Source organism: Phoenix dactylifera, chromosome 18 (genome assembly GCF_051530095.1).
Source record: "Phoenix dactylifera cultivar Ajwa chromosome 18, Ajwa_hap1_PhDact_Kaust_v1.1, whole genome shotgun sequence".
Taxonomy (NCBI): Eukaryota; Viridiplantae; Streptophyta; class Magnoliopsida; order Arecales; family Arecaceae; genus Phoenix; species Phoenix dactylifera.
The window spans coordinates 16630126-16642964 of NC_143207.1; the positions used below are offsets into that span (position 1 = coordinate 16630126).

General features: G+C 41.5%; 2 protein-coding genes across 5 annotated transcripts; one reads left to right on the forward strand and one right to left on the reverse strand.

The window, feature by feature from the left end:
- Positions 1–162: 162 nt before the first annotated feature.
- Positions 163–1117, reverse strand: LOC103703306 (ethylene-responsive transcription factor ERF018). Its single transcript, XM_008786120.6, has one exon. It carries the CDS (start codon positions 1006–1008, stop codon positions 415–417), a length of 594 nt encoding a protein of 197 aa, XP_008784342.3. The 5' UTR covers positions 1009–1117; the 3' UTR covers positions 163–414.
- Positions 1118–6342: 5225 nt separating this feature from the next.
- LOC103703307 (protein FAR1-RELATED SEQUENCE 5-like) lies at positions 6343–11957 on the forward strand. Of its 4 annotated transcripts, none has more exons than XM_088714244.2 (5): positions 6343–6743; positions 7651–7753; positions 9000–10871; positions 10952–11011; positions 11284–11957. In XM_088714244.2, the coding sequence occupies exons 1-5, from the start codon at positions 6640–6642 to the stop codon at positions 11344–11346; spliced, it is 2202 nt and encodes a 733-aa protein (XP_088570370.2). In that variant the 5' UTR covers positions 6343–6639; the 3' UTR covers positions 11347–11957. The 4 variants fall into 4 exon arrangements, with proteins under 4 accessions (XP_088570370.2, XP_088570371.2, XP_088570373.1 ...); XM_088714245.2 differs by having other exon boundaries at positions 6348–6743; positions 9000–10851; XM_088714247.1 differs by lacking the exon at positions 7651–7753 and having other exon boundaries at positions 6369–6743; positions 9000–10851; positions 11284–11577.
- Positions 11958–12839: the final 882 nt, after the last annotated feature.

Genomic DNA, 12839 nt, shown 5'->3' on the forward strand with positions numbered 1-12839 from the left:
GCCATCTATCCTTCTATTCAAATTTTTTGAAGTATGAAGCCATTTTTTTTGTTGTTGCAAAAATTTTCATACTCAAAGCAATAAAAATGAAATTTTCCTAAAGTGCCAATTCAGCGTGAAAGAGAGAGAGAGAGAGAGAATCTCCGTCATTAAATACTGAGATTTAGCAATATTTTGAATCTTTTTATTCCTGTAGAATTATCTCTCCAGACATACATCTTGATTCTTGTGAGAACAAAGTAATTGAACCCTGTCGCCGGCGAGCGGCCAGAGAATCCCTCGGCTGCAAAAATTCGCCGTCGGATCCCCCAATTCCCCTTAAAAGAATAAAAGAATTATTTTAATCCCCCCCGAAAAAATAAAGAATTATTTTAAACGAATAAATAAACGAATAAGAGCTCGTAAGAGAATCCCTCAGAAGCTCCACAAAAACGAATTCGCGCCGAAACCTACCCCCCCATTGTCCTCCGCCACATCCGGCGGGGCCGTCGCCGGCGGGAAGAAATCGTAAGAGAAGCCATCCATTGCCGCCTCCGCCGCTGCTGGCGGGAAATCCATCCCGACTCCATCCGGCGAGGACAGCATGTCCATGAACGACCAGTCGACCACGCCCTCGCTCTCCGCCGTGAGAGCGTCCGCCGTCTCCGACGGCGACATCCTCGGCCCCGGTGCGTCTGCGGCGTTGGCGGCGGGATCAGAGTCGGCTTTGTGGGCGTGGCGGGCGGCGAGGCCCTGGATCTGGCGGGGGCCGAGTGACTGGCCTCCGGCGATCCGTGGCGGCGAGTCGGGGAAGTTGAGGCGGCCCCGGCGGCCGCGGAGGCAGACGACAGCAGCGTCAAAAGCCCGCGCCGCCTTGTCCGGCGAGTCGTAAGACCCCAGCCAGATCCTCTCCCGGCTGTTGGGAAGCCGGATCTCCGACACCCACCGGCCCCACTTCCGCTTCCGCACCCCCCTGTACCGCCGCTCGCCGGCTGCGGCGCTCCCAGCAGCGCGCTCCGTCCTCATCATATCGGCGCTGCGATGATGACACGTGTATGAAGGGATGTCGATCGTTTCCAATCTCGGCGTCCGGCGGCGTTGGAGCGGCGAACTTAGTAGTGGTGGTGCGAAATGGCGGCAGGGGGGGTGGCCGGTTATAAAGGATCGAAGTGGAGGAGCGCGTGGTAGTGAGGGAACGAATGGGGAGTCGACGCGCGTCCGCAAGGAGGGAGGGAGGAAAGGGGGCTGCGGGGAGAATTGGAGCACGTTAGCACGCGGGGGTTCGGAGAGCAGGAGAACGTGGGAAAAATGGCGGGGCGAAAGCGTGTGAAATTAATATAAAACGTGTCGCTTTCGGAGCAAGGGCGTGGGGTTCGCTCGAGCTTCGTGGCCGCACGTTTTGAGGAGGGTGACGTCATGAGTAACTTGAAAGGTCAGGAGCAGCTTTGGCGGCCTTCGGTGTGAAGCCTGCACAGGAAAGGAGAGATTTACGTAAGAAATTAGGCTGCAGCCTGCCATCGCGAAGTTGTCGTTGGGAAGAATAAAATGAGAAAGAATCTAGATTGCTTTAGTTTCTCCGCTTGTCAAAAAAAATTTAGACATGTTTAGCTTATGCTCAACACATTTGCGGGTCCACCATGCTAGCATTCATAAATTAATTAAAAGGACAATTATTTCAACAATTATAGTATAAATTATGGCTATTGATTATGATTTGCATCACTTAAAAAAAAAAAAAAAGTCTAGAAAGATACAGGGATTATCTATATACATTCTTTGTAGGGAGAGACTCTTATCTTCCTACTAACTCTACAAACCCTAGCTTTAGTTTTATCTCCACGAGGTAGTAGTGGCGGCCTAAGCGATTGTGGTCATGGCTCGATGGTCCCACATTGGTGATACTCAAGGTTTGGTGGCCCTCATGATAGCAGATATCAGTCAGCATGCCGCGGTAGCTGTGAGCATGGTGGTTGAGGTGGTGGTGGTAGATCTGGGTTGGCAGGCTCCCAAAATTTTTGAGTAAAAAGAGAGGTGAAGAAGAAATTACTACATGAACCAGGTTTAGCTAGTGGACAGGTTCAATTTTTTCTCGCCATATTATCCTTCTTGAATTTAATCTATTCAAGATCAAAACAAGGATGAGAATTCATGCTATTCATCCTATTATTCTTCTCAATTGGTTTATAAATATTTTTAAAATAAAAAATTATAGAATAATATCAATCTAGAGAGTAATTGAGGGAAAACAGATTAGATTGGAAAAAATAAAAAGAAGTCAAAGCAACCCAATCTAACCCTAAATGCATGTGATTAGTATGGTGTGCAAGAAGTGATCGGATAGGACAAAGTTGCCACGAAGGAACACTTTGAATGGTGACACATACTTTATATATATGTAACACATGAAAGTGAAGAAGTAGGCATTTTGATCACTGGAGGCTACAAGCGAGTTGCGTGTAGTACTTGTCCGCAATAAGAGACGATAAGCGCCCCTCACGAGTCACATCCAGTCCACCCGAAGAGGACAAAGAATGCGTCCTCGTCACGGCCTGACCGCGTGACCTCCCGCCCATTGGCTACATGAAACCAGCGTCGATCCTGAAGCCACTAGGAAAAGGCGAAAAGCCGTCGCCATCTGGGTCTATTTCGTCAATGATTCTCTGTCCTTCTCATTTCGATGCATATTCTTATACTTCAAATTTTAGGAGATATCGTATTTGAGCAGAAAAGTAACCACATCTCGACCAGAAATATTGCTCGCTTTAAAAAAGTGCGTACGTATTGTACGACACGTGTCGCGTGCAGCTTTTAATGGGCAATATTTTTCTCAAGACTTTGTCCTTCTTAAAAGGGTCTTTTGAAAGAAAAATGGTGGTTTCTCCTTATAAAGCACAATCCTTTCCACTACTCTTCCAATGTGAAACTAAAGTCCTGGGTCCCCCATCCACCCCCCAACATTACCTCCCAGTGAGAAGGATTCGTGCGAGGAAGTTTCGGCGGGTCCCTTCTTCTAACGCTATCTGTTAAAGTGGAAAAGTGACTGCGTCACGAGCAGAGGTATTGTCCGCTTTGGAAAAGTGCGTACGTATCGCGTGACGCGTATCATGTGTAGCTCTTAATAGGCAATATTCTCCTTACGGCTTTGTCCTTCTTAAAAGAGCCATCTGGAAGGAAAAGAGTGGCCTCTCCTTATAAGTTATAAGGCGCACAATTTTTTCTGCTACTCTTCCAATGTGAGACTAAAGTTCCGAGTCTCCCATCCCTCCAGATATCTGTTTCCCTTTTTTTTATTTATTTGAGCTTTCTCCATCCTTCTCATTTACGTTTATTTAGATTTTTTTATCTATATAATTATCTAAAATTTATCTATTGTATAACCGATATGAGACTAAACATATGCATGCATTGAACATTTATCACGTAGATGTGCACGAGTTTGAAATTCTGCTCGTGGATGGCAAAAGAGTGATTGTGGGTGGGGTTTCTAAATGCTGTTAGATTTGTTTACCCTATGGTAATTGTACCAATATAGAGAAGTGTATTCCTTTCTAGGTCATAAGGTTTGTGATCTACTAGTAAAGAGGCTCTGTAAATGGGTCAACGGTTACCTCGAGTTTATTATTCATTTTAGATTGAAGTCAGTAATATCGAACCAAATACACGCTGTTTGCATATAAGGTTGAATCACAACAGTCAGAATACACATCCAAGACTCGTCAGGTTGGACTGAAATTAGATATGATGTTCCCTTTGTCCGGCACATTATTCTAATTGGACTTATTTTTCACAACTGAAACACGGCACATGGATTCAAGTATCAATGTGCAGGTATAGTTGGACTTAGTTTCAGAAAACAATCCATTAATTTAAGAAGTCAAAGTCTAAAATTGGACTAGAATTTATTGCATAGGATTGAATGAAATCACAAGTTGGTCCAACACTTTGGCAAATGTTCAAGCCTGTGGATGATTGTTGAGAGCCCAAGTTATGGTGCTTGGTACTCTTGATAACTTCAAAGTGGGAGCTAGCCCTAGGAGTACAAATAAGCAAAGCAGCTTGCGAGCTGCTTGAGCTCGACTCAAATCCAAACTTAACTCGACTCGGCTATTATTGAGTTTGAGTAGCAAAATACTTGACTCAAAAGTTCGTGAGTCTGATCAAATTCGACCTCATATTTTTAATCATATTTTTTTAATTTTGACCAAGTCTCAAATTCGAGCTCGAATTCAAGCTCGAGCATGGCTGATATTCAAGTCGAGTCGAGTGGATCTCGAATATTGTTTTTTTTTTTTATCAAGTCGAGCTCTGCTTTCACTTCTTGACTCAGATTGCACCTCGAGCTTGCCCTCATGAATGTTTTATTGACGAAAATTTCATTCTTTTATTTTGTTGGCACAAGAATTTCAGCCATTTTTTGTTAGATCGGTCATTCTAAATTTCAGCTCAACTATGAAGCATTCTGGCTTCTAGGGTACCTTCTTCCTACTTCCTTTCTAAATAATTGTTGTTTGCTGACATCCTATGCCAAGTTAGATGAATTTTGATTAATCCATTCGGGATGGTGTCCCTCATGAAAGCTTCGTTGAAATATATTTCAATTCCAGGGCACCTGCAACAGGGACCTTGCCTTTGTAGAGTTCTTCAGCACCTTTCTATGAATCTGCTGAAACTTAATTAGGTTGATATGAATTATTCTTGGTGCTCGTCGTGGGTCCGTGTTCAAGCCAAGACCAGCAAAACGTGCGCACGGGACGTGCGGAATAGAACATGTCCCAAGGGCATCGGCTCGGCCTTATTTGTTTTGATCCATCCCCTTCGCATGTTTCGAGGGCTCCGTCCCATCCTCTTTGGTTAAAGTTTTGCCCGCTCTAGTCTAGTATGGTCTCGTGTGGCCCTTTGTTGGTTTTGCGGGTTCAGCCAGCTCCCAATCGTGGCGCCCGATAGCACGACATATAATTACCCCTTCGGATCCTCTCGATATTGCTCGAATACGTGCATACATCGTCCCTCATTGTCTTCAGTTATCTACTATCGTGGTCGTGCTACGATGTCGTCCCCATGCTCTTGCAACGAGATGGACATGAGAACAGGCCAGTGGACCTTCTAGATAGATACAAGGGCATGCCAACTATGTTCGAACCAAAAATGGGATAGATAGAGTGGATCCTACTGTCTTGACTTTCAAAAAGTTTTGTTATTAAGATGCAACCTTCCCACTGAAGGGGTTAACAACTAGAATCTATGAGTTATGAACTACGACCTAGGAATGAAAATTGCAAAGGATAACATGAAAAATAAACTGACAAAAAGAACTATTTGTTGATTCCATAAGCGGTTGAAAGGTCTTTTCTCATAATTACAATTCCATACTCATAGATATTCTCTTTAACTGGATGGCTGTCTTCTTCCATTGCCGACTCTAGTTTCCACTACAACAACTACTTTTTCACTCTCTTCTAACTTCTTTTTATAGTCGGTTTTACCAATAGTACTACTTTCTACATCCTATTTTTTTTAGCAAATGCTTTTGTTTCTCTCGTCTTGCTTTCAAGACTTCATTCCTTCACATAAAAAATAATTAGATTCTTAAATCACTACTTACCCCCTCCGCCATACTTATAGGCTATACTTGCTACCTCTAAAACTTGGCCTGAGCCTCGAGCAATCACTTAGCCTACTCCTTGTTACTGAGATCAATTTCTCTTTATTATTTCCTACCTCTCCTCACTGAGATCAGTTTCTCATTATTATTCTATCTTCAACAGCACCACACGGCTGTCCCACTATGAGTTAGAATATTTTGTAAACAATTACACTATCAAAAATCCCATTCAGTGTTTAATGACCACTACCATTCTCATCTTCTGTATGCCTAGGGTTACCACTGAATTAAAAACCCAGTATTATGTACCAAAAAAAAAAACAAAAAAAACAAAAACCCAATACTAGTTCTCCCCTTTTTCTAAATGTCTCCTTTGACATCGCTTTTGTTTTCTATTTTTATTTTTTAAAAAATAAAAAAGATTGAACTTAGATTGAATAGATATGTTTTGTAAAAGCTTTTTATATTTAAACTATTTATAAAACTTCCAGGAACGGTACCATCAAATATCTACTACTGCTTCTCTCTCTCTCTCTCTCTCTCTCTCTATATATATATATATATATATATATATATATGCTGACATGGCAGTTTGCCTGGCATTCCTGCATGCAGACATTCGCAATCACCTGGGACCACCTTGCTGGCGTGGCATTGCCACGTCATCCTGACTCACCAGCACACGTGAGCGTGTAAACGCCCGGGTAAAGAAGGACACGTGTCAGACAGCTGTATGATTAGGCTCGTCTTCTTGCTAAACTGGGCATTTCAGCTGTCTCTCGCTCCCACTCTTTCAGTCCTCTACCCCCAATGAAACCCTAACAAAATCTTTAGAGCTTCCAACCAAAATTCCGTGGCTTTCGCAAATCGCCCCTTGTTTCGAAGTCTTCCCGTCGGATTTGATCCTAGTTCTAGGTTAGGGATTTCATGTTTTAAACATTTCGATTTGGTTCCGGTTAAATTTGGGGGGCAAAGATCCCCTTTTTATCCCTTCTGATCTGTGAAGGAGAGAGGGGGGGCGAGAATCCTAGCCACTGGATGGACCACGTGACCGCCCGATGAACGCCACCGTCTGCGGCGGAGGAAGCGGCCGTGGCGGGCAGGACCAGGACCCGGAGGTCCACCACAACAGCGGCGACGATGGGTTGGAGGTGCCTCCCAGGTAAGAATCACACCATTTAATGACTACTATTACAGCCCTTTCTCTTTCTTTCTCTATGGCATGTAGTTGATTGAAGTGAGCTCGTAGGTGTGTGATGCATGTTCCTAGATTTATCTTGGGGGATTTATGAGTGCCAGAGGAAAAGGTTCAATGTCATTATAAAAGAAGCAATGAGTTCAGTAGTCATCCTGTCCCGCATCACTCTGGAAGAGAGCATTTTTTTAAAATTAGTCCATCTGTTCTTCTTCTCTTGTTTTTGTCCTTTTTGTTGGGCACACTCTTAAGCTACATTACCTTAGTTTCTAGTGGTTGATATTGTTGGATTTTGTGGTCTTTTCTGCCATTTTTTCAAGCATCTTTTTGATGTCTTCTTGAGGATAAAATTATATCTCCTCTTTGTCTTTATCACTTTGCTCTCAATGATGATGCAGTCTTACTTCAAAAAAATAAGAGGCAGTAAAATTTGTCCTCAGGAGTTTGCAAAATTTCTGAGTCTGCAGTTTGCGAGTAGTGTGACTATGGTTCTAACATTGAACGTAATGAACGATGGGTGGATGGAATTCTTTAGTTCATTTGCTTATAACAAAACTTCTGATTTAATCAAGCAGTACAGTATGTTGCTTGCATGGAACAGCATCAAAAGTATATTGCAGTTTTAATTCGTAAAAGTCCCTTGGTGATAATAATTGAATCTTGGACTCTAGTTGTGGAGACTGTGCTATGCTATGCCATCTTCATTGTACGTTGATCCTTATACTATAATTAACCTTCCTCTTGCTTCCAAACGTTATGCAAGATATCTCCCTCTATTGCAATATGCAAGTTGTTCAACTCTGATTATAGGCTGTATGTATGATTAAAACAAGTGGGATGCTCTGAGATGAGATCTTTCCTTTTTTTTCCCTAGATGCCTTAACTGTGGTATTAGTGCAAAGTTTACATCACATATGCGCCAGGGCCCAGAGGGACGAAGAACTCTGTGCAATGCATGTGGAATCGCATGGAAAAAGGTAATTACTTGTTTCATGGTATGCGTGTCTCTGATGATGACATCATTTTGGTTTCCTTGTATTTCTTTCCTTATATATATATATATATCAAGTATTGGAACGCGTACAGATGGGTTATGGTATGATATTACCTTGTCTGCTATACCAATATTGAGGTTAAATTTTGTACAAGTGGGAATCACATTTCACTGCTACCATGTCATTCTTCATGTAACAAAAAAAAAGGGATGTTTTTTCTGTATGCTTCTAGCTTCATGTGCTTGTTCTTGTTGGGGCAACTAAATGAATGGTTGAACTAAGTTTCAACCATAAAGGTCCCAGCATCTTTTTTTTTTTTGTGAATTTTAGTGAAAAGCAAAAGCTAGTAGTTCACCGTAAGAGAGAGCAGTGAAAGAAAATCATGATGGAATCATGTAGAAGGTTGAAGCATCGCAACTGTCCATTTGATGCTCTGATTTGAAGCTTAGTTGGACTTTTGCAAACACTTATGTTGTCTGTCATGAAGATAGCACATATGTAGACTTAGCATGTCCTAACAAACTATGTGAACTGTTATATAAATATCATTAGAAAACCCTAGAAAAGTTATTTACTAAGCACTATGCAAAAAATGTTGGCTGCAACTTGCACGCATTTTTTTTTTGACAGGTGGTTGCAATTTGATCTCTACAATATGCATTCTTGCATGTAAGGTAGGTGCATGTCTGCTTATCAATGTCTATCCATAGCATATCCTTGTTCTACGACGAACTAAATACAAACCATCCATTCATTTTAGGCTCTGTACCACTTGAACAAACTTCATTTCTGTTTCTTCAGCTTTATCGATGCTAAAGTCAGTAAAATGCCTTATTGATCATGTTGTTTGATTTACTTTTTGCTTGAAATACTGCTGCTGAATGTAATATATAGTTTTTGCCTTTTTGTTCATCAAAAGAAGGTTTATCTTAAATTGTCTCAAAGAGAAGATTGAGATATTGAGTGGTCTTCTATTTAGCATAGTTTATGTACACACACACACACACACACACACACACATATATACATTACTCTGTGTGTGTGTGTGTGTGTGTGGATGATCATTTTAAGTGGGTTCTATTATGTGGTGTCCTGTCCATGCACTTTGATGAGATTTCTTTCTTACACTGTTATTATATTCTGTCATCCATCAGTGATTGTAGCTATCATGCAATTGTTTTATGACTTGGTCGACAACTGATGAATAATTTTGGAATTGAACAAACAGGGAAAACAGAGAAAAGTTCTTGACTATGATGCTCCTAGTCAAGACATAGCAAATTCCAATATGGTGCCAGAAATTGATATGGAATTTGAAAGTGAAGATAGGGCATATGAATTTTACAATAGATATGCTGGGATGATAGGTTTCAGTGTACGAAAAGGTTGGTTAGATAAATCGTCTGAAAAAGTTACCAGATCAAGAACACTGGTTTGTTCAAGAGAAGGTTTCCGCAAGGAAAAAAAGGGAGCAAAGGAAGTGAAGAGACCAAGGCCAGATACTAGAATTGGTTGTCCTGCTCGTATGACCATTAAACTTACGCCTACCGGTAAGTATCATGTCACTGAATTTGTACCAGACCATAACCATCAGCCAGCACCCCCTTCAGCAATGCACATGCTAAGGTCTCAGAGGATAACAACTGAAGTTCAAGCTGCTGAAGCAGATTTGTCAGATGATTCAGGAACGACACCAAAATCCACTAAAGAGCCTGCTGGCAGACAAGTTGGAGGTCTTCGAAATATTCGATTTCTTCCTGCAGATTATAAAATAGGTCTCCAATCAAAGCGTATGAAGGCTATGCAGACGGGAGATGCAGAAGCTGTGTTAAAATACCTACAAAGCATGCAGCTTTGTGACCGATCATTTTTTTATGCCATACAAGTTGATGAGGATGACAAATTGACCAACATTTTCTGGGCTGATTTAAAGTCTGTGACAGATTTCAACTATTTTGGTGATGTAGTTTGTTTGGACACAACTTACAAAGCAAGTGGATATGGTAGGCCGTTTGCTCCATTCCTTGGTGTGAATCACCATAAGCAAATTATCATATTTGGTGCAGCATTGCTTTATGGCGAAACCACAGAATCTTTCAAGTGGTTGCTTGAGACATTCAAGCTCGCAATGCATGGAAAACAACCCAAGACAATTCTGACGGACAATTCTGGGGCAATAAGTAATGCCATAGCCGAGGTGTGGCCAGGCACAAGTCACCGTCTTTGCATGTGGCAATTCTATCAAAATGCTGTTAAGCACCTAAATCATGTCTTCCAAGCTTCCAAAACTTTTGCGAAGGACTTCAGCAGATGTATTTATGATTATGAAGATGAGGAAGAGTTCTTATTAGAATGGAGAACAATGTTAGATAAGTATGATCTTAGAAACAACGAGTGGTTGGCAAAGCTTTTTGAAGAAAGGGAGAAGTGGGCTTTGGTATATGGCCGGCAAATATTTTGTGGTGATATGGGAAGAACTCTACAGAATGCTAACATAAATAGTGTCCTAAAGAAATATTTAAGTCCACAACTAGATCTCTTGTCATTTTTTAAACAGTATGAGAGGATGATGGATGAACATAGGTATGCAGAACTGCAAGCTGATTTTCATGCGAGTCAAAGTTTCCCAAGAATTCCTCCTTCTAAAATGTTGAGGCAAGCTGCTAACTTGTATACTCCTACAGTGTTTGAAATGTTTCGCAAGGAGTTTGAGATATTCATGGATTGTATGCTATACAACTGTGGTGAGGTTGGAACAATATCCGAGTTTAAAATAACTGTGGGAGAGAAATCTAAAGAACACTTTGTTAGATTAGACTCATCTGATTGTTCAGTTGCTTGCAGTTGTAAAAAATTTGAGGTTGAAGGGGTTCAATGTGGTCATGTATTAAAAGTGCTTGATGTTAGAAACATTAAAGAGCTACCAGAACGTTATTTCTTGAAGAGGTGGAGGAGAGATGCTAAGGCTGGGACAGAAAAGGACCCTCAGCGAGTTGCAAGTGATGGCGACCCAAGGTCTCCTACGACAACCTCAATGCACACTCCTTTGTCTTCATATGCTCATCACCAAGGATTTCATGGTATGACTCAGTTTAATCAGGTAACACTCAGATACATGTCCAAGATAATAGGCTAGTTTTTCCTCAGTTTGATATTGATAGTATATTTATTATAATACAGGAATCTCCAGTTTCTGATTTACATCAACAACAATCCAATGGAAGCACTCAGTTAGGTCAGGTAGTATATTCAGAGCCCAATTTTTAATTTTTTTTTATACTTACCAGTTTTGTCGAGGATCCTTGGCTAGGATATGTAATAGCCTCACAGTCAAGGAAGGCAAAACACATATACGATCTGTTTTTTTTTTTTTTCTGAAAGTAGTGATTTGAAAATTATCAATATATTGCATTGTACTTGCTGCTTTGGATTCACATCAGTTCAACACATTTTCCCAATGCTTCAGAATTTATTCAAGATATCATTTCGTTATCTTTTTGAATGTTTTGCAGGGTTACTCAACATTGGACATGCAATCCCAACAAGTCTTCAGTAATTCTCGGTTGAACCACTAGAGGAACAACCACAGTTGTTGGGACATCATCAATCTCGACAGTCGGTCAATGGTTATGCATGGCGTACTAATCTTCATCTATTTTTTAAACATCAAAACTATGACCCAGAAAATCAATTTGCTTTGCAGTTCATTCTGCCAATAGTTGCTGATCTCAATAGAATCCATATATTAGTTTGTCTGCCAAGGGGACACAACTTTCCAATTACCTAATAATATGCTTTTGTTCTGATGTTTTGTGCTTCTCCAAGTACAGGCAGATTACTCCTGTAATTCTTGTTTTTCAATGGTATAAAGCAGTGGCAATCAAATCATATGAGGTAGGAATTTTAGATGTCTAATATTAACACACTAAGCAACTCAAGGTACAGCAGAATGCCAGCAGTTAGGTTCTCAAAGGTGAAGACAGCCTGGAGCTTGACTGCTTGATAGGTGCCTAGAGTGTTGTGAGGACTCTGATTTGCTATCTCATGCATATGTCCATCCAGTGTGATTTATTGTATGTTTGGCAAGCTACATGCCATTCAGTTAGATCATGTATTAAGTAACATTACCACTCTGTTGTAGTTTCTATTCTGAGAAAGCTAGTTCTGAAAGCATAGTTGATTGTTATGCTGCAAGGTCATGCTGTGTGTTAATGAGCCTCACAAGATCACTTGTACATAAGGAACAGACCCAGTTAAGGACACTGACATAGCGACCAAGAATTAACATCTTTACATGGGAATCTGAGATTTTTTAACACATTATTCGTTGTGGATGAGTATTTTCTCCAGTATTTTTTGTCATTCATGGAGTTTTTTTGATGAAATCCTCTTTTTCCTGTACATGCCATCTCCTTGCAGCGAAACAAATCTTCAAAGAGAACATGCGCATAGAATCCATGCATGTTGGATTCGTTGCGAAGCCCGGCCCATAGTCCAGCCTATCTAAGCACGGGCAAGGTCCATTGACCGGCCTGGCAGGGGTCGGGCCCTGTGGCCCAGCCTGGGAGGAAGAGCAGGGCCCAAATGCTTGCCCCTAAAACTATCGCGGCAGAGCCCCTATTTGCCATGGAGTAGGAGGCAGACTCGGCCTCCTCCTTAAAACTCCGACGAGGAGGGGAGTTCGCCGCTATTAAAGTCCTGTGACACCCATCTCACCCCAAACCCCCTCCTTCTCCTTCTCTTCTCCTTGGATTTTTGCCATCGTGCCCTACGCCATGGCTGCTGGAATGATGGTTAAAACACTAGCCGAAGATAAGATTATGAAACCCTAAATCCTTCTCTATGTTCTTTTCCTAATTTTCCCTTTGTTTGTTGAGTGTTTTCCAGCTGGACTTCATCGAGAAATCATCAGGAAACAACATAGAACTGCTCCCTTGTTTTCTGCCCATCTTCCTTCATTATGCTCCTTCGGTCCATCGTTGCCGCTCTCGCTTGCAACCGGAGCTCATGATGATGCTCCGTGATCGGATGCCAAGGTTGGGTTTGGGGGCTTTTATTTGCCGAGCTA